The sequence below is a fragment of the Podarcis filfolensis genome (assembly GCF_964270895.1).
Source record: "Podarcis filfolensis genome assembly, chromosome: 15".
NCBI classification, from domain to species: domain Eukaryota; kingdom Metazoa; phylum Chordata; class Lepidosauria; order Squamata; family Lacertidae; genus Podarcis; species Podarcis filfolensis.
In genome coordinates, this window is record NC_139618.1 from 44,058,357 (window position 1) to 44,079,835 (window position 21,479).

At 49.0% G+C, this 21,479-nt stretch overlaps 2 protein-coding genes across 13 annotated transcripts in view; both read left to right on the forward strand.

Annotated features, from left to right (window-relative positions):
- The window catches only part of TACC1 (transforming acidic coiled-coil containing protein 1), an 88,177-nt gene that overhangs the window by 26,413 nt on the left and 40,285 nt on the right, over positions 1 to 21,479 (forward strand). For 7 of the 12 annotated variants that reach the window (XM_083588490.1, XM_083588492.1, XM_083588499.1 and 4 more), the window contains one exon: positions 4,702 to 4,817. Coding sequence is in view for 7 of the 12 variants with exons in the window: in XM_083588498.1 (XP_083444624.1) it covers positions 4,702 to 4,817 (116 nt within the window). In the remaining 5 variants the exon portion in view is untranslated. Of the gene's footprint in view, positions 1 to 1,807; positions 2,143 to 2,829; positions 3,065 to 4,701; positions 4,818 to 21,479 lie in introns of those variants that run through there. The other 5 variants (XM_083588495.1, XM_083588493.1, XM_083588494.1 and 2 more) reach the window with 5 other exon arrangements.
- LOC310750657 (uncharacterized protein) lies at positions 993 to 1,935 on the forward strand (the record flags this gene model as incomplete). The annotated part of the gene is made up of 2 exons (XM_083589134.1): positions 993 to 1,257; positions 1,338 to 1,935. Exons 1-2 carry the CDS (start codon positions 1,214 to 1,216, stop codon positions 1,933 to 1,935), a joined length of 642 nt encoding a protein of 213 aa, XP_083445260.1. The 5' UTR covers positions 993 to 1,213.

The following is a 21,479-nucleotide window of genomic DNA, read 5'->3' on the forward strand; positions in this document are numbered from 1 at the left end:
ATTTGGATGGGGAACCAGACCTGTCCATCTCTCCTCTACCAAGTGCAGGCCAAATGTGACAGGTGGGTGCAGTGACTTCAAGCCTGCTTTCTGCAGGGATTAGCTGTGCAATTGAGTTCCCTACATCTGATGTCACACAGGTATGGCTCTGGGAAAACAGCCTTGTGGGTCAAACTGGAGCACATGCTAAGCCACATCCAGCATGCGGGCTAGAGGTTCCTCACTCCTTGTTTCACTAGATGCTGTGTGAAGAAGCACTTCCTTTTGTCCACCCAGAATCTCCCAATATCTCTTCTTCACTGGATGACCCCAGGCTCTAGAATTATGAGAGAAGAAGTTTGCTTTCCTCCTCTTCCTTATCCACCCTCTTCCCAACATGGCAGTTTTTCTTTGTAAGATTATCCTACAATCAGAATGTTAGCAGGTTGCATGTGGGGGCTGAGGAATGAGATTGTTTTGTGACATGTTTTGAGAGCCTGGTTTTGTGCGCAGGTGTTGTGCTCAGTGGAGCAATCCGTGGTGCTGTTTTGCCCCTCCAAAAGAGCTGTTCCAGTTATGCATTTCCCTAAAGTCAAGCAGTGTGCCAGAGCAATGGAAGCATTTCTGCTGACACTTTCTTTTGTAGTTGCTTAGCCCTGAGAAGGTGAGGTTGTGGCTTCAGATGTCACATCGCAGGAGAGAGGATGTCAGCATTTGTATCAAATCAGTTGCCAGAGCCAGGACATTATGCACTACCTGGACTGCAGGACTCAGAACACCTCTGTGGACCAAGTTACTGGGAATGGCAACCAAGTTGTGCTCAGGTCCTGCTTGCAGAGTTCCCAGGCAGTGCTGGATTAAACCCTGTGGAGACCCCATGACAGTTGAAATCTTGCCCCCCCCCCCCCCGGCCCAGTGGGATAACATTGAACTAAGAAAGCTTGAATGTAATTTCCCCCCAAGATCAAATCAATATTATTTTCAGCGGTTGTCACATGGGGCCCAGAGGACAGAGTGCTGGTCTGGAAAGGCCTTTGGTCTGATCCTGCAAGGCTGGTTGGTTGGCATCTGTCTGTCTCCATTGGAGACAAGGGAGGTCAAGTCAAGCTGTTGGGAGGTTGCAGCGCCTGCTGTGGCTGCAGAGACGCATGCAGGAGAGACATGCTTTGCTGCAGTTGTGCTGCTGCAGACGCACCCGGGCGTTTCTTCGCTCTGCTTCCTGCCAGTGGTGCGGATGCCGGGCCTGACTGACTGTCTCCAGGCAGCCCTGGATTTAGGGTGGTGTGGGAAGTTCCCCCGCATACGGTGCCGAGCTGAGGGGGCACAAAATCGAGCAGATCAATTTGGGGGTGCCAAAGATATTCGTCCGTGCTCCGGGAGCTGCGGTCGTCTGCCAAGGCTCGCCCCTTGTCTCCGGCCCTGTCTCTCCGTCTCCGTGGCGCCGGTGCGGCTGATGGCGACTCCTTTCCTCTCCCGGCGACCAGCCCGCAGCCCGTGCTGCTCCCTCGTGAATGCGCCTCCGCAGCCCCGCCAGACGTGGCGTGTTCGGGGCACCTGCCCGTCTTCCTCCCCGGGCCCGCTGGATGGCCGAGCGTAACGTGCGAAGCGGCCGTGCGCGTGCAGGCGGGGCAAGCTCGCCGGGGCGGCGCTCGGGCGGCTTCTGCTCCGAATTGGGCGCGCTCCTCCCGCGCGGCGGCGGCGGCGGCGAGTCCGCGCTGGGGCGCCCGGAGCGGGCGCGGCAATGGGCTGAGCGAGCGCGGCCGGTCCGCGGAGGCTCCTCTGGCGCGGCCCTTGGGCCCGATCCCCTTCCCGCCGGCGAGCGAGCGAGCGAGGGAGGGAGGCGGCGAGCCGGGCGGAGGCGGCGCGCAGAAGCGGAAAGCCGCGCTCACGCCGGAGCCCGTCGGCGCCGGATCCGCGCCTTCCTGCCGGCGCCTCTGGGCCGCCCCTCCATTTTGAAGGCAGCCTCGTCCCCATGGCGTTCAGCTCGTCGTGGCAGCTGCTGTCGCCCGTGCAGTGGGCCAAGTGGACGTGGTCGGCCGTGCGCGGCGGCGGCGGCGGCGCGGCGGGGCCCGAGCAGGACGGCCTCGCCGGGGCGGACGGGCAGGGGCAGCCCGAGGACGACGACGAGGACGCGCAGGCGGACACCAAGTCGCTGAGTCTCAGGCAAGGCGAGCGCCCTCGGGGTTCGACGGGGCCGTTTCACACGAGACGCGCCGGGCGCAGCTCGGGGCGCGGGCGGGCGGGCGGACTGCGCGCTGGAGGGGCGCCTCGTGGGTCCCCGGCGCCGCTCTGCCCAAGCCGGGCTTCCCCGTGGCGCCGGCGGCCAGATCGGCCGCGGGGATCGGCAAATGCACGTCGGAACGGCCTCGGTGGGAAGGCCCATCTTCATGTGCAGGGCATCCTCTGCCATGCTGGGTGCGTGTGTGAATTAGCCCAGATAGGGCATCCGTGAGGAGCAAACCTCTGTTTTAGACCTGATTGCCACATCCATCCACAGCGTATGCGCAGCTAAAACCGTGCTAGATGCCTATTTTGTTTCTTGAATGAAGTGTTCAAAGAAGCTGGGTCTTAGTCCTTCCACCACTTTTTGACTATCTTTACTGTGCCTGGAAGAGAAATACCCCGTGGAGATGTGTCTCTGAGTAAAGGCAAAATGTCTTTGCTTATCGTAGCGGTTGTATTCGGGGCTCCATAGGTGAGCCCCCTTCTCCTCTTGCAGCCGGTTCTCAGGCCTGCGTTCTGTGGCTACTCTGTGATAAGAGGAATGCTCTCCGCATTTGGTGCTGCTTCTCAGGGAGATTTCAGAGAGGTCAGGGTTTCTAGGTCAAACTTTTTTGGCAGCATTAATTTCCAGGAAGCAACTGCAGGGCTTAACTCTCCCTGGACCTCACTTCATCTCTTGGAGGTAAATGTTCTTACTTCTAATACCAGATGCTTCTAACACATGTTCAGAGGCACTCCCTGGGCTGTATGCTGCTGTAGAAAACTGGTTGTGGGAGGACAGCCTTACAAAGTGAGGCTCAGCCAAAGTCCTACCTATAAGCAGGTGAAGCAGCTGCCTCAATTCATCCGGCAATGAGGCAAGGTGGGAGTCTGCCTGAGTGACATTCCATAGGCAGGGTGTGAACCACCTCCCTCCCTCCCTATCCCAGATTTCTGTTGGGGTTGCTAGTGCTTGCTCTGGAGAGCAGAGGCACTTGACACATGCTTTTAAGGCCAAATTCTTTATCACGGTTTCACAATTTCCATGCCTGAGCCCTGGCACAAAAACTGGGTCTTGGGTTTTGCTTTAATTCTTAATATATGATGAATTAATACTGTGAAATGCAGCCCTCTCCCAATTTGCTGGGGGCCACTGACCAGGGAGTCATGCCTAGTTTGCAACTCCCTGCAGAGTGACCCCCAAGCAGTTGCAGAACTACAGTTTCCTATCCTGTTTTCTGTTACGGGTTAGCAAGTGGCAGCGCTAGGGCTGAATCTGGCCCTCTGAGGCAGCCTAGAGAAGAGTGGCTGATGCAGCAGTGGGACTTGCTGGCTCTCTGATTTGGAGGGTTGCCCTGAACCCTCCTGCTCAGAATCGCTGCCCAGTGAAACTAGATGAGCAACCAGGGCAGGGATGGAGAACTTGGGGTCCTCCAGATGTTGTTGGGCCGCAACTCCCAACGTATTTGGCTATGCTGACTGGAGCTGATGGGAGGTGGAGTCCAAGAACATCTGGAGGGCCGCAGGTTCCCCATCTGTGGTCTGCTTCAACAGCTTTTAGCTCTGTGTTATGGAGAAAGGGTTCCATCAGCAGAAGCCTGAGCAAGGACTTCTGCTTGCTCAAGGGTTCTTCACCCCACATGCATCCCCTGCGCTCCCTAAAATTGGCTCTGGGGATGCCAGAGAACCCCAGAAGCGTGCACGGGTGGAAGAGAGGCCAGCAGAAATATTTGCCCTGATCAACACTCTGCAATATTGAATTCCTCCCTGAACCTCCATATGCAGAGACAGCTATGCTTCAAGTACTAGACATAGGCAGCAAACCATGGGGAAGGGTTGGGGAACCTTGATCCCAGGGGCTAAATTTGACCCTCCAGTCTTCTCCACCTGGTCCTTGGCTTCTCCTCAGGAAGCACCCCTCACTGGCTTGACCAGGGACTCCTTTTGCCTGTACGAAGTTTGCATTCATTGCTCCTCCCACTTTTGCCTCTGGCCCTGCTGGCCACTGGCATGTGGCCCTCACAAGGTTACTCAGAAGGAAATGTGGCCTTTGGACTGAAAAAGCTTCCCAACCCCTGCCATAGTGGGGATGCTCTGCTATGTGTGTTGGAGCATGCATGTGCTGAGACAGCCCCATGGCTGTCAGGGACGCCATGAAGTCCTGAGCCAGCTCATTTTGGCCACCTCGGCTTGGATATTGAAGTCCCCCAATACCACCATGTGAGTGAGTGGATCCCCCATGGGCACCATTGGTGAATTTTCTCCCTGTGCAAACCCTTCCGGCTGTTTGCCTTTTAAGAACATGCGTCTGTTAACTGCAAAACTCATAATGACATTGTGCATCGTTTGGCCATGACACAGACGGTATTTTGCCTGATTCATCAGAAGTCTCAGTAAGAGAAATTCTGAGTGCCTGGCAATGGCCAGGAAGGTTTGTTGAAACCCTACTTGAGAAGATGTTCAGAGCTGGGCTGGGAGGAGTGGCTAATTTGTCCTTCTCTTCCCTCTCCTTGTCTGCAGTTCAGATTCAGAAGGCCATTTTGGGACTCCCGAGGCAGAGACCCCAGTCCGCTCGCTGGGAAAGGAGCTGGAGGAACCATCCCTGCACCTGTTGGAGCCTGAGACTGAGCCCCAAGGTAAAGAGGCATGGAGGTTCCTTTTCGCACCTTTCTAATGGAGTTAGAAGACGCCGTTTGATGCACAGGTGCCTCTTGTGCAGGCAGACTTGATGGTCTTTCAGACCCCTCTGTGAAGACCAAGGTTGCAGATCATCTCTGTTTGGCTGCTTTGGGAAACAGGATGCTTGGCTGCAGCCATGTCTAGCAGACAACAATTGTGCATCAGCATCTTGGTTTGTGTCTGTCAGTTTCTATAAATAGGTGATGGCCACCCCTCAGTCCCTCTGGGTTGTGTGCTGTCTGAGGGAAGGGTGTCATTTCTCAGGGGTCTCCCTGAAGTCTCTTAAGGCAACCTGCTATGATAGCTTCTAGAGGTGAGATGCTCCACCACTGAGCAGGCTTCTGCTACAATGAACATCTTCGGATGCTTCAAGATGACCTGCTTATTGGGCCTTCATTCTGATTTGTTTGCGGGAAGGTTTGTGTCCAAGCAAGTGCTATCTTTCACTTCCTAATGTGTTCTTCTGTCACTTTTCTGATCTGTTGGGGAAGTGGGTTTGTTGCACAAGATCTCTTAATCAGCTTCTGTTTCACAACCTGAATTTGCTGTTACGTGAATCCCACCTGAAAATAGTAAGCATTCTTGGAGGTACCTTTCATTGATTTTTTTTTTCTATTTTCTATTTTCTTTTTGCTGTAACCAACTCTTCCCCTCCAGGAGTTCCTCAGCAGCATGCAGTTCCAGAGCCTTGGCCTGGAATAGTGCAAAGGCTCCTAGCATGTTCAAGGTGCAGCTCTTGGAAAGGCAGCTCTTTGCTTCACCCTCCCCATAGTCTATTGGGACCAGTTTTGGGCTCGGTGGGCTGAACACTGTGACCATGAGGTGGGAAGCTCAGGCAGAGAGGCCTGGCAGCTGAGCTCTAGAAGGCAAAAAATCATTGCATCTGCTTTGATCTGCCCATGCTGGAAAGTGGAAGAAACACTTTTTTGCTATTGTGAGTTAGAATTTGTAACAGTTCATTCAGTAGCGATTTTCATTCAAATCTGTGTAGCCTTGTTCTGAGAGCTGCAGAGATACTGTATCTGCAGAAACACACTAAAGTGCCAAGTATTTTGTTGTATGTGTTTATTCTTGGTCATAATCTAAAACACAATTCTGTTAGCCAGTGCAACTTAATGGACAGATGTTTGGGCTTAGATCTGGTTTTGAGCCACAGCACTGCCACAGATTTTCAGCCTCACCTCCCCCCAGTGTAAAATAGTGTTGTTTCTCTCATGCGATTTTGAACATTAATGCTTTGGCTCCATTTGTATGTAACATGAAGCCAAACCATGATCTGCTGGAGAGGAGATTGTGGCTGCTGTGCTCCTCTCTGGTTGTGCTGCTGCTCTGCTCAGCCATGGTTTGGTTTAGTGTGTCCACCCAGTGTGGGCTGGTGTCGAGAGCAGGTATGGTTGGGCACCTGCCAGGAGCCCACGCCCCAGCAGGGGTGCCCCTGATGAGAGCCTCGTGGACCTGCTCCCACTTCTCACTGCAAGCTGCTTGTTCACCTGCCTCTCTCTTTGACCCAGACCCAGAGGGAGTGGGCAAACAAACAGATGATGGCAGGCTGAGGAGGTGGAGTGTCTGCCATTGTTTACTTGCTAGCTCTTCCCGCAACAAGCAAGCAGGTGATGAGAAAGAGCAGCAGCAACTGGTGACAGTGGGCAGCGGCACTGGGGGTATCTTGCCCAAGAAGCCCAACCCCAAAACCTGTGGCATTGGTACTGAGATCAGATACGCTGAAACAGAATGCAGTTGCCCACTCTCAATGTAGCCTTCCCCCAAATAGTCTAGCTGTGCTGCGCCTTCTGCGTGTTCTGGGTGCATCCTGAATATGGATGCTGCAGCAGTCTGGAACATGATAGCTCTTTAATCCTTATTGGTGACGTTGCTAACGTTAAAAAGAGATTTTTGTGTCTTACAAAATGGCCAGGGACTTCCCCTTGGTTGTGGCAGTTGCACTCCCATTATTGTTGTGAGCGCCTAGTATCTTTCCATTGTTCTTTCATGCCTCACTGACATTTCTCTTCTTCCTCCTGGACTCCCCACTGCTCTCTGCAACACCACAATCCCTTTTTTCCCCTGAGGAAGTGACACTTCCTGCCTGCAAGGTTCTGATTGCTTAATTCCACCCCTTTTGAAAAGGCTTCTTGTGGCCGTTGAGGGTGCTTTGATCCTCTGACATCCTTCCAGCAAATGTATTGAGAGAGGCAGCCTGGTAGAGAAGCTGCCTGGTTTCATGGCATATGCATCTCTGCCAAGGGAGAGAGGAAAGAGGCCACTTGCTGCAGTTTCTACTGATGGGCAATGGGGTGGGGGGAGAAGGACATTTCAGGGCATCCCACTGTCCCCATCTGAAAACTCTTGGTTAGTGCCCAAAGAAATGTAGGTGACCTGGTTTACTCTGCCTGCAGTGATATTTAGCCAGTGGGTGTTTTGATGTATTGCAGCTTGCAAATCCTGTGCTTTTTAAAAGGGCTATATTTGGAAGAGCCCACCTAGTCCAACATCCTGTTCTCAGGGTGGGCTGGGGTGGGGGAACCAGATGCCTGTGGGAAGCCCATATGCCAGATCTGAGTCTAGCAGCAACTTATGATTCTCAACCTAAGCTCAGCATTCAGAGCCATTTTGCTTCAGACCTTGGAGGTAAAAGATAGCCAGTGTGGCCATTAGCCTTTGCCTTATTCTGTGCCTGCAGAATTCTAGGGGCAACCTGCTATTTCTGGCAGAGTTTGCGTTCCTGGGAACTTCAGAACTTCTTTCAAAAGCAGAAGAAAGTTACTGGTTCTCATGGCTGCAGCCTGATAGCAATACTTTGTTTTTATCCAGCGCTTCGCCTAAAGCATTCAGCACCCCCCCCCCCGGTGCATTATCTTAATATTGTGCTTAATGTTGCAAGATGGGCCAGTATTATTGCACCTGCATTGTATTGGGACTGAGAAAATGTGGCTTGTCTAGGGCTGCTACTGGGTCGTGTGCAGCAGACACTGAATTTTGTTGAGTTGACAGAGTGGCTGATATCCAAAGTCCTGCTCCTGGGAAGGCTGTCTTTCAGCTCTGTTTGGTTGACAGCTGGCTGTGCTGGGCCAGGAAGGATGGTGCACATCCATCTCAGCTAGTGACCATCCCTACATTCTTTGGAAGAGAAATATGTATTTGTATCTGTTGTTGTTTAGCCATCTTGGGTATGATATGTGGTAAGGCAGGATGCAAATGTTCACACATTATAATAAGTTAATTGCATGTTATTGGAACAAGTACTTTTTAAACCCCACCTGAGCCAACTGCCAAGGCCTGCTGTTGTGAGAGGAAAAAACTCCACACATTCTTGGTGGTTGGTGGTTGAAGTGTTTTGCTGCAACCTGGGAGAAGGGGGTTTAAATCTCCCCTCAGCTCACTGGGTGACCTTGGACCAGTCAACCTAACCCCCCCCCCCTCCCAGGGTTGTCATGAGGAGGAGGAAGAACTATGCACATACCTTCTTGAGCTCATTGGAGGAAAAGCAGGATAGAAATGCCAGGAAGAAGAAAGTTATGAGGTCCAACTGCAGTGCCTCCTTTGGGTGCTGTGAATAAGCCACTGGCCCCCATCATGGGAGATGAGAGGTGTGGAGTTGTTGTTGCTATTTGGGAGGGAATTGCGAGACTTTTTGACCTTGTTTAGGCATTGTAGGAGTAGGTACCATATAGACTGCCTAAGAGTTGTTGTTTGGACTGAAGCTTGCTTTTTTCTTTGAGCATATAAGGAAAGGTCTTGGCTAGTTAAGGAGGTCTTGGCCAGTGATGGCGCTCAGTCTCCCTCCCTCCCTTTCTCTCCCCGCCCCCAAAACTCTCTGGAGCCAGATCTGATTTAATGGCTGTTTGGGAGGAAGAGAGAAAACCGTTTCTCCCTCTCAGCTGAGGTTGACTCAGCACCAAGTCACAGAAACCACAATGTTTTGTTGTTTTTAAAAAAGAAGAATCAGTATTTGGACTCTTCCCTGATTGAGTGTGCGTAAGAGTGCAAGGAGGGTCCTGCTGGGTTGGTCCAAGAGTCTGCCTTGTCAGCATCCCATTTCCCACAGCAGCCGGTGAGGTGCCTGCAGGAAACCCACCCGCAGGGCTTGGCAACTACAGCCCCACCTCTCTGCTTTGGCATACTGCCATCATAACTTGCAGCCTCCATCTCATCTGCTTCTCAAAGCTGTTTCAAGCTGGAGGCCATCACTGCCTCTTGTAGCAGAGAATCCCAGCGTTCAGCTGGGTGCTGTGTGAAGAAGGCCTTCCTTCTGCCTGTCCTGAATCTCCCTTGTGTCCTAGTGTTACGCAAGAGGGAGGAAAATGTGTCTCTGCTGTTTCCAAGCCATGCATACTTTTAGAAACCTCTAAGTAGGGGCCTGATTTCACCTTCATAGGCAAATCATGGGATCCATGGATCCATCTTTTCCTGTCCTTAGCTGCACTTCTTCTTACTGCTTATATCACAGCAGGTTGAGCCTTGGCACTGTGAATAGGTTCAAGAGCTCATCTCTTAAAGGAGGAATTTTGCCGTTCAAGGGTGCAGCAGTTCCTCCTTCCTCTCCACTCCATTGCACATGACCTGCTCGCTGGGTGAACTGTGCCTACCAGTTTGGAGATCACAGTAGACTGACTTTCAGAATTCTCCAGTCAGGCTCCACCTATTAAAGCAATGGTATTTGAGGCTGGCCAGACATCACACATTGGTGCCCTTCTCAGCAAATCCTCATTCCTCCTCCCAAAGTCTGTGCTTGGAACAAATTGTGTCAGTGAAAGGAGTTTGTGTGCTTCTGCACAAGTGATCCCCATTGCAAGGTTCTGGTTTGGATAATTCACAGTATTGCTGGGAGACGGAGGGAGGAAGGCAGACAGAGGATCTATAGAGGTGCTCAGGATAGAAGGAGCCCTGAAAACGCCTGCAAAAGGTTTTATTTGGTCTTTGGTTTTACACAGATGTAGCAACCTATGCAAGTTCAGAATTTCTCTGCAGCTGCAAAAGACATTGTTATTTATAAAGAGAAAGGAAACTGAGATTCCAAGGAAATGTTCAGCATTTTATTCCAGATTTTGACAGTTTACACACACACCCATTTCTTTCAACAGGGCTTGCAAAAGATATTTTGGATGGGTGGTGCCAGAAGTGGGGAGGATTTGCTACCTTGGACACCCAAATGTTTTGCCTTAGCCCTGTATTCTGCAAATGGACAGATGCATGGCATGCAAATGGTTTTGGGTACTGTACTTTTGATTGCTGCTATGAGGCCTGGCAGCCTCTATTTCTGCTGGAGCTTGACTAATACATCCATTGAAATTCTCTTGACCTGAATGGCTTTGCTAGATTCCCAGGCCAAGAGAAGCATGTTTTCTGCAGGTAGCGCATGCCGTTTGTGCAAGCGACCTGCTGCCAAAGAGGTAGGGAGCTGTAAAAATACAAATAAAATGTACTAACTAGGGTATCTGTTTCATTTAACACACACTTGTCAGTGGCTAAATAACAGAGGTGCCATCCCACAGCGATTAAAGGGTTTTCTCTTATGCACCTGTTGTATGTGAGGCCTACAAGCAGCCACACTCCTAAGTGGAGGGGCAACCCCACTGCCACACATTTTTCTCTTTTGATGCCTCTGCCCTGCCACTTTAATTTGGCTGATCCCGGTGCTGAGCTGGGGGACCTTTGGTGCTGAACCACAACTCCCATCAGTCCCAGTAAGCAGGACCAATGGTCAGGGATGGTGGGAGTTGTAGCTGAGCAATGTCTGGAGTGCCAATGATTCCCTACACCTGAGCACAAGCAGGTTGGTTTGGACTCATTCCATAAGGACCAGAAACTTCATTTTAAAAGAAGAAAGCTGAGATTCTCCATAAATGGAACCCTGCACAGCTTTCCAGCACACAGGTCTCCAAAGCTGCCCACTTTCAGGCTGGCAAGGCAACTGTGTGTTTTCTCTGAAACCACCATGTTCAGAAGTGACCTATATAATTTTTTTGTACCTGCTGATTCAGAATAATTGCAAGTCTTTGTTTCTCCATGCAATTGGGAGAGTTTAGCAGGCAGACATGGCAGGATTCCCTTCTCTGCATGGTGTGTGTGTGTGCATAGATCACTAATTTACAAACATAGCTCTCAAGATCTCTGGCTGTGGTCACCCATGTCACCCACCCAGGATGTATGGTGCAGCAACAAAACGGCTAGCACATTTGCAAAGCTAAACAGGGTCTGGTCTGGTTTCAAATTGGACAGAAGACTGTGTGTTGAGATTCCTGTATTGCATGGGGTGGGACTAGATGCCCCTTGGGGCCCCTTCCAATCAATCACTCTCATTACCTCATCCACATTACCTGCTCCTTTTTTATGGCAAGGCTGGGGGTTGAGCCTGGACCCCTTCTGCATGCAGAGGTGGTGTTCTCCCACTTAGGAGTCCTAGTCACTTGTTCTCTCCCCTCCAGCCACAGATTCCACCAAATGAGAGGACCCCCCCCCCATCTCAGTCAGCATGCCTGCAGTCCTTGAAGTGCAGTGGACTGAGCACCAGTAGCTGGGAGCCTTCTTTAATTCAGTGGGCCTCTTGCTGCTTACATTCAGCCCCCAAGATAGAGTGGTACCTTGGTTCTCGAACACCTTAGTAGTCGAACAACTTGGAACCCAAATGCTGCAAACCGGAAATAAGTTTGTGAACCTTTTTCAGAAGCCGAACATGCTTTGTTTTGAGTGCCACACTTCTGTTTTGAGTGTCATGCGCCGGTGGTTGTAACCGACAGTAGTAACCATCAGGGCAAGGGAAGAACAGCCCCCCCTCACCTGCACCGCTCGCACCACCTGAGAATTCAAAGCTTCCCCTCGTCGCCCTTTCAGCTGCCCTCTGCCCCGCTCGCTGTGTCCTGCTGTCAGGGCAAGGGAAAAGATGCCCAGTGGTGCCTTGTCCCGGGCCAGCACTGAGTGGGGGAAGGCTGGGCTGGGCTGCAAGCGAGTGGGCAAGGGTTGTCGCCGCACCTCCCAGCACCGGATCCCTCTGCCACTGCTGCAGCAGCAACCCCCCCTGCAGCTCCTGCTGCCTCTGCCCTCCTCCGGTTCCGGGTGTTGCCTGTGGCCGCCGCTCCAGCCCCCAGAGCAACACCAAGCAGCTCAGCCTCATCACTGCCTGCCTCTGGTTCCTCACAGCGTGCGGGATGGCGTGGCCGGATGCAGCCCCGCTGCTGCAGTATGAGTTCTGCTTGTGCCAGCCCTGAAGAAAGGGGGCTGGGGGGGGAAGGGATCCAGAAGGGCTGGCGGGGCGGGGGGAGAGCTGCTTTGGGGGAGGGGTCATTCCACACCAAATCACCTGATTTTAATACTTGACCGTGCTCTCACGACATTTTTAAACTAAAAAATAAATACATACATTTTATTTATTTTTTTGCTGATTCAGAAAGGTCATATTGCATGCAGTGGTCAAAACAGCATCTTTGACCATATTCCATGTATGGAAAACAAAGTAGCTTTGACCATAACATTGCAGAAGTGTTTTACACAATAAAATGAACAAGGGCTCTGAGACGTGTTTTGTTTTTATTAAATAATCAATAAAACTTAATTTTAAAAATATATCAGATGACATTGTAACATAAGAGGGCACAATTTTAACTATTCTCATGAATGTGTGAGTTATTTCAGGCTCAAAGAGACCTTAAAACCTGTACCGCCCCAAAAAAAAATTGTAAAAAAATTACTTCAAGATCAATTTATTTTATAACGACAAAAAACACCCTGCTTATTTGTAAAACATAACAAGTACATGGTTAGCCCATTCAACAAAAAAAGGATGATACATGTGTTAGTTGTGGTTTGCGCGCTATGGCTTATCGAACCTACCAGGAATAAAATGAGAAAAATTCACTTTGAATGGTTGATGACCCTTTTCTGTGACACTTAATACCATTTTTATACCTTTTTTTTGAAAGAGACCACAATTAGCTTTATTTTAATACCAAAATAAGCCCAATTGGTCGAAAAATAACGAAAAAGGAGCTTTTTCCTTCACTGACACAGAAATTGCATTAGCCTAAATCATGTGAAAATCGAAATTTTAAAAAAATTCTCCTGCGCCCAATTTTGGACCAAAAAATCTTAAAAAATTAATTTGTAGTTATCTCATAGGTATCTACACATAAAATTATTTTGAAGAAAACCTGAGTCGTGAAAGCACATGGCACCACGTAATTTGGCATGGAATGACCCAGAGAGAGAGAGAGCGCTGCTTTGGTGGGAAGAGAGAAAGGGCTGGCTTGGCGGGGAGAGAGAAATTATTTATTTATTTATACATACATACATACATACATACATACCCCGCCCATCTGGCTGGGTTTTCCCAGCCACTCTGGGTGGCTCCCAATCAAATATTAAAAATACAATACAGTCATACCTCGGGTTGAATGTGCTTCAGGTTTTGCCACTCATGCATGCGCAGATGCTCAAAATGACGTCACTTGTTACATTTGCTTAAGGATGCGAATGGGGCTCTGGAACGGATCCCGTTCACATCCTGAGGTACCACTGTACAGCGTTAAAAATATAATATAGAAAGGGCTGGCTTGGGGGAAGAGAGCTGCTTTGGGGGGGGGGAGAGCTGCTTTAGGTAGGGAGAGGAAGGGCTGGCTTGGGGGGTGGGGGAGAACTTTTGCCTCCCTTTCCTTCCCCACTGCTTAAACTCCCCCCTCTCGTGTCCAGTTAGCCACCTGCTTCCACACACGCATCCTGCATGCACTCCTCATCCCTGCAATGACAATGGGTCACTGCCAGTTTTTGATACTGGGTTGATCGCAGTTTATTTGAAGTTGGACATGCCTGGTTTATTGCTTTCATTTTATGAATCAATGGTCTCATTAGATAGTAAAATTCATGTTGAATTGCTGTTTTAGGCATTGTTTTTAAAAATCTGGAACAGATTAATTCATTTTGCATTACTTTCTATTGCAAAGCATGCCTTGGTTTTGGAACGCTTTGGTTTTGGAACAGACTTCTGGAACGGATTAAGTTTGAGAACCAAGGTACCACTGTACTGAAGGCTGCAGGAAGGAGACGTGCAGGAGGGTCTGAGGGGCTTGCACACCCCTCCTCTTATGCAATTGTAATTGTGTGTGGCAAGTGAGGAAGCAGGGGAAGGGTTATTCCACCACTTCTCTGGATTATTCAGTAACTCCTGAAGCAACACAATTTGCTGCCCTTGGGGATGCTGACCTGCTCTGTCTCTGCATGAGTCCTGGAGGCATGGAATGCTTCATTCAGAGCCAGTGGATGGCTCTGTAGTTGGATAGGTCATTATATTCATTGCCATGATCCTACACTTTGTCGAAGGGAAACTCCCCTCCGGAGTAGAAATCATATATCTCTTTAATCTGAGCAGGCTGAAAGCAAAGAGTAAGGCTACTGTAACTTCCATCATAGAGCTTCAGTATGATGACAACATAGTGTGCGCATGCACAAAAGATTACCTCCAAACCATCCTAAATATCTTCGCAGAAGCTTACGAAAAGCTTGGCCTATCCGCTCAACATCCAAAAAACCAAAGTGCTGCACCAACAAGCACAAAATAGCCCCTCTGCAGTGCCACAAATACAACTTAATGGTGTAACATTGGAAAATGTCAATCACTTTTCCTACCTGGGCAGTTATCTTTCCATGAGGGCCAAAATCCAGCATTGCCTGAGCTCTGCGAGTGCAGCTTTCTCCCGATTGAAGGGCAGAGTGTTTGAGGACTAGGACATTCGCAGCCAAATGAAAATGCTTGTTTACCTTCCCACCGGAGCAGTACCTATTTATCTACTTGCACTTTGACGTGCTTTCAAACCGCTAGGTTGGCAGGAGCTTGGACCAAGCAACAGGAGCTTACCCCATCACAGGGATTCGAACTGCTGACCTTCCGATCGGCAAGTCCTAGGCTCAGTGGTTTAGACCACAGTGCCACCAACAATTAGGAAATACTGGCCTGCAAGCACTCCAGTTGGATAACAGACTTTAGCAAAGGTGTCATGGGTTTTAAAGATGCTCGAACTCAGGAGGAAAGGGAGAAATGTGCTAAAAGGGAGGCACACTTGGCAAACCCTCACCATAATCAACTCCTGCCTGGAAACCTATGTGATCGCCAAAGAAGGATAGTTCTTAGCTGCTCCAAGCTCAGAAAGCAAGTATTTCAAGGTATAAGTCATTATGTAGGTGGCACTGGCCTAGATAGCTGGAATAGGGAGCAAGAGAGAAAGGAGCAAAGATTTGGACAGGGTGGCAACAAAAGTCAGTACCTAAAGAGCAGCCCTATGGGATTAGATCCGAGTGCCTTTAGTCCGGCATCCCATTTTGCAAAGTGGCCCCAAAGATGCCTCTGGGAAGCCCACCAGCAGCACAGGAGCACAATAGCAGACTCCTGTTCACAATCCCTAGCAGCTGATATTCAGTGGCATGCTTCTCCTGAGCCCAAAGGTCACATAGAGCTCTCATGGTCTCATCCAGGGCTTCCCAAACAGGAGTGTATGGACCACCCGTTGTCTGCGAGCTACATGCAGGTCATCTATGGCTTATCTGCGGGAGCAGCAGCTGCTTTTGCTGCTCTTAGAACCTGGTGGTCCATCTGGAACAGGGTGGCCCAATGTGTGGCCCTCCAGGCCTTTTTGGTGGCCCTTGGCAACATTTGACACCCTCTCCAGTCCTTGTGCTGCCTTCCCAAGGCCCAGTACATGAGGGGCTTTGGGAAGGAAGCTTGAGGGCTCTGACAGAGTCCTCCTTCGCAAAGATGAGTTTGTGCTTTCCCAGCTTTGGGAAGGAGGTAGGAGGGCTGCTGGACCCTGCCAGAGCCTTGTGCCTCCTTCTCAAATCCCTACCTGGCTCTGGGAAGGCAGCATGAGGACTGGGGAGGGTGTCAAAATAGTGTTTGCCTGCTGATGAAAGAGAAGCAAGGGAAGGGCAGTCCACCTTCTCATGGATGGAAGGGAGTTCTGTGACCGAGAAGGCCCTCTCTGATATCCTCATAAAACATGCCTGTGACCAGGAGAAAGGCCTCCCCAGAAGATCTCAAAGCCGAAGCCAGCTCATCTAAGGAGATCAAGTCCTTCTTTAGGACTTTGTAGGCCAGAACCGGAACTTAGAATTGTACCTGGGAAGGGAGCAGCAGCCAGTGGAGCTGTTGTAACAAGGGGTTGCCATTCTCCTTGCAACAGGCTCCAGTCAGCAATCTGGCCACAACATCTTGGACTCCCCAAAGGTTCTGAAAACTTGCTGAAGGCAGCCCCACACAGCTTGCCTGACAGTGATTCAAATGGGGTGCAACCAAGGCATGTATCGCCATTTCTTCTTCTGTCTGTCCTGAATCTGCTGCTGTCAGTTGGCCTGGGTGTTGTGAGTTCCGGTGTTATGAGAAAAAGAGATTCATTTCACTCTTACCCTCTGTTTCTGCCATGCGTCTGGTTCACACATCACTTTGTTCCTCTGCCCTTGATGACTGACAGCTGAATGTGGCAGGCTGATTTCAATAGTCTTACACCCTGTGGAACTCAGAAGGGACTTGCTTCTGAGTGTGCGTGTGTGTGTGTAGATTTATAGATAGCTATAGAATTGCACTCTGAACAACATTTCATTTGGGGTGATTGGTTGATACAAAAGTTATATGTGTAGTGAATGTTGGTGGCTCACTGATGCATGAAGATCATTGGCGGACGTCATGTTGGACTCATGAATTAACTGCTGAGTCCCATCATTATCCCACATCCCTAGACATATATGTGTACCTTTATGTATCTGCATATAGGAGGACACTGCTGTTTTTTTGTTTCAAAATCTCCAGGGCTATGGAGGAGGGCTGGGATTAGAAAAACAGTCTCTGGATTTTACTAAGTAACCTGTCAGTTCTGCTGGTTTGACTTAGCAAGTTTCTCTTGTCTTTCTGAATATCCTCCAAATGCTTCAACATTTCAGGAATGGCTTCTTTGCGTGGTGCTCCTGTAATTTTCTGTGGAGAGAAACTCTTCGGGTTTAGGGCAGATGGGGCTGTGGCTCCACAGGGGAATTCAAGCTATGCAGTCAGCTCCCTGCCCAGCTCTGGGCGTGTCCTGAGCAGGGTGGGGTGCTTTGCTAGAAACCCCCTCAGCCAAGAGCCCTGCTGGCCCAGACCACAGAAAACCCATCTGGGCCAGCATCCTGTTCTCACAGTGGCCACTTGGATACCTTCCTCAAGGGGAAATCCCATAACAGGCTTTCAGGGAAGGCAATAGGTAGTGCAGAGCTGGCCCAAGGCTTTTTGTTGCCTGAGGCAAAGGACAAGGTGGCTCCTTGGAGATCCTTTCAAGAACAGCCTTTCTTTCCCCAACCTGGCACCCAGCTATTTTGGACTATAACTCCCATTAACCTCTTGCTGGCTGGGACTGATCTGAGTTTGTAGTCCAAAACATTTGGAGAGCACCGGGATGGGGAAGGCTGCCTGAAGGTGCTGCAAGACTCTTGAATTGTGTATGCAGTTCCTGATGAGTGAATAAGGATCAGTTCAGGACAGACCATTCATTCTGCTAAACAGCCTCAAAAAAAGTTGCTTCTGAAGCCAATTCAGGAAAAGGCTTTTGCAAAGTAAATTAAGGCAGCATCCAGCAAGCAAATGAAGCAAAGGATAATTGGCTGCCGGTGTGTGTGTGTGTGCGTGCACACACACCTCTGTGCCTGTTCCTTGTCAGACAGGCACTGACTCTTGGTGTGGATAAATATGAGTGGCCTTTTATGCATTGTCAAAATAACAGAGAGGGCACAGATTTGTCTAAAATGTGCATGAGCTAATTTGTATGTATGGGGTCAAATGTGGAAATAAATACGACAATGTAAATAGAAACAGGGAGGAAGGCTGTCACCAGGCGGACCTGGGTGCCTGCTCACTCTGCTGCCTAGGTGCAAACTACTAATGCACAGCTTTGAGACCCTACACATCTCACTTCTTTGGGTTGTCTCTCTTTAAACCTGACTGGAATTGGAGAATCCTTCCAAGAGAGGACTGTTCTCTGTTGCCCAGGACAAGTGCACCCCCAATGGTACCAGCCTCAGCTGTGAAACACTGGCAGATTGGATGGTACATCACACACATGTATTTTTCCTTCCAATATTCTTCCTCGCTCTTCTCACAGTTCCTTTCTTGTTTCCTTGTTAATAAATGTTTGTGTGTGTATTTGAGGCGGAGCATTACAATATAGAATTTCTGTTTCAGGTACCGAGATGCCATGGGCTTTACAAGTTATGCCACTAGCCTTTAACTTTCTATGGTTCCTTAAAGTCAGTATCTTTCCTGTGTGAAGCAAGGTGTCTGCAGCTGTTCAGCCCAGGGGTTTTCTCAGAATAGTTCTTCATTGGTATATTTATCTGTGCACATGTCCAGATGCCACAGATTCTGAATAAACACCCTGGGCCTCTCCCTTAATATAAATAATAAAGACAATGTTCAACTCAGATGGGTTGACAGGTACCTTAGCAATTGCACACAAACAGGCAAAGTTTACCAGCAGCTTGGTGCACCCTGTGGTAATCTTCTGAAAAATCATCTCCCTCCTGCTGCCAAAAAAAAAAAAAAAAGTTTTGGAAAATCCTGGGAAAGCTGAGCTTTTGAACAGGCCCAGGCAGTTCTTAAATCTGACATTGTAAATTGCAAAACTCACTTTTCTAGCTGTAACAACCAGGAATCTCCCATGACATCTTAAAGATGAGCAGATTTATTGTGGTGCCTGCATAGCTGATGAGGCAAAAGGGTTTGCCTCATCAGAAGTATCTTTTCCTTTCCTAGATGTTATCTAACACAGTGCTTTCTTCATTAGACAAGTGCTTTACAACTACTACTACTACTACTACTACTACTACTACTACTACTATCATCATTATTTATTGGGTCAGGGAAACTCTTTTGCACAATGTGATTCCCTGCGGAACAGTACAGAACATACCTGTAGGTACACTGAGATGATCTTTAGAGGCCCTTCCACCAGCTGGCCGTGGGAGAGAGTTTCTTACCCCCACATTGCCCCACACCAGGGGTGATGGGTTGGTGCCCACGTTCACGTCTTTCCAATGCCAGGCACAACCCCCAAGTTCCCCTACCCCTATGTAACTCAGGCCACAAACTCCCCACACATTTAAAGCATTATGCTGCCACTTTAGCAGTCATGGCTTCCCCAGACAATCTTGGGAACTAGTTGGGGAATCTAGTTCTAGATTTTAAGCTGCTTGGGGTGAGGACCCTTCCTCTCATTCCTTTGAAAAGAGCCATGTACATGGATAAGGCCGTATAAGTAGGTAATAGTTCTCAAGCCGTGTTGAATTCTATGGATTGTGCTGCTTCAATTTTAATAGAATCATAGAATCATAGAGTTGGAAGAGACCACAAGGGCCATCGAGTCCAACCCCCTGCCAAGCAGGAAACACCATCAGAGCACTCCTGACATATGGTTGTCAAGCCTCTGCTTAAAGACCTCCAAAGAAGGAGACTCCACCACACTCCTTGGCAGCAAATTCCACTGTCGAACAGCTCTTACTGTCAGGAAGTTCTTCCTAATATTTAGGTGGAATCTTCTTTCTTGTAGTTTGGATCCATTGCTCCGTGTCCGCTTCTCTGGAGCAGCAGAAAACAACCTTTCTCCCTCCTCTATGTGACATCCGTTTATATATTTGAACATGGCTATCATATCACCCCTTAACCTCCTCTTCTCCAGGCTAAACATGCCCAGCTCCCTTAGCCGTTCCTCATAAGGCATCGTTTCCAGGCCTTTGACCATTTTGGTTGCCCTCCTCTGGACACGTTCCAGTTTGTCAGTGTCCTTCTTGAACTGTGGTGCCCAGAACTGGACACAGTACTCCAGGTGAGGTCTGACCAGAGCAGAATACAGTGGCACTATTACTTCCCTTGATCTAGATGCTATACTCCTATTGATGCAGCCCAGAATTGCATTGGCTTTTTTAGCTGCCGCGTCACACTGTTGGCTCATGTCAAGTTTGTGGTCAATCAAGACTCCTAGATCCTTTTCACATGTACTGCTCTCAAGCCAGGTGTCACCCATGTTGTATTTGTGCCTCTCATTTTTTTTTGCCCAAGTGCAATACTTTACATTTCTCCCTGTTAAAATTCATCTTGTTTGTTTTGGCCCAGTTCTCTAATTTGTCAAGGTCGTTTTGAAGTGTGATCCTGTCCTCTGGGGTGTTAGCCACCCCTCCCAGTTTGGTGTCATCTGCAAATTTGATCAGGATGTCCTTGAGTCCATCAGCCAAGTCGTTGATAAAGATGTTGAATAAGACTGGGCCCAAGACAGAACCCTGTGGCACCCCACTAGTCACTCTTCTCCAGGATGAAGAGGAACCATTGATGAGCACCCTTTGGGTTCGGTTAGTCAGCCAGTTACAAATCCACTGAGTGGTAGCATAGTCAAGACCGCATTTTACCAGCTTCTTTACAAGAATATCATGGGGCACCTTGTCAAATGCCTTGCTGAAATCAAGGTAGGCTACATCCACTGCGTTCCCTTCATCTACCAGGGTTGTAATTCTGTCAAAAAACGAGATCAGGTTAGTCTGACATGACTTATTTTTCAGAAATCCATGCTGACTATTGGTGATCACAGCATTCCTTTCTAGGTGCTCACAGACTGTTTGCTTAATGATCTGCTCCAGAATCTTCCCTGGTATTGATGTCAGACTGACTGGGCGGTAATTATTTTGTGCCTCTGAGTGTCCTGTTGTTTTAATTGTTTGATATTTACAGTCATCTCCAACTGATTTCTCCTCAGCGTTGACTCTTTTAAATTAATGGACCTAAGTTCACCATGTCTATTAATTTCAGTGGGTCTACTCTGATGTAGAACTAGCTTTGGGTACAACCCTTGATGATGAGGTTGTTGTTTTGAAATCATTTTTGTAAGATGCCTTGGAGGTAGCAGTGCTGGTGGGTGTGCAAACATTTTTTCAACAAACACGTGAAGCCACCTGGCTGCTCCCTTTTGCTGTGCCATTCAATAAGTTAGCTTCATTAGCTATAAATCCCAAAATCTGGGATCCCTTCAAAATTGGTGCCAAAGTTTTTTCAGTGAAAACCCTGCAATTTGCAGCGCCCCACAAACAGAGCAATAGAATGTCAAACCTGGAGGTCACCCAAAACCCCAACATCATCTGAATCACCACAAACTGGAACCACGCTGGTTTGGAGTGAATTGGACAACACTGGGCTTTTGGGCGACCCTGTGGCCCCCGGGTTTGAGGGTCTATTGCTTCATTTGTAGGGTGATGCAAAATGCAGGGTTTTCGCTGCAAAACGCTGCAAAACCTTTGCCAAAGTTTGGTGCTGGTTTGGAGTGAATTAGACAATGTGGGGTTTTGGGGTGTTAACTACGAACCCTTGTTTGATGTATCAATTACTCCGTTTGTGGGGTGCTGCAAAACATGGGGGTTTGCTGCAAAATGACTTCAAAAAATTGGCACCAGTTTCAAGGGGATCACAGATTCTGGGGTTCATAATCAATGAAGCTAAATAAATTCCCTAAGTAGGCTTAGGCACTTTGATTTCCGCCTTGCTGCAACCTCGTTAAGTAATGACACAGGCGAATAGCTTGAGGGGAGTTGCTGGTTGCAAATTCTGCAGCTCCCCTATGAGTAAATGATGGGAA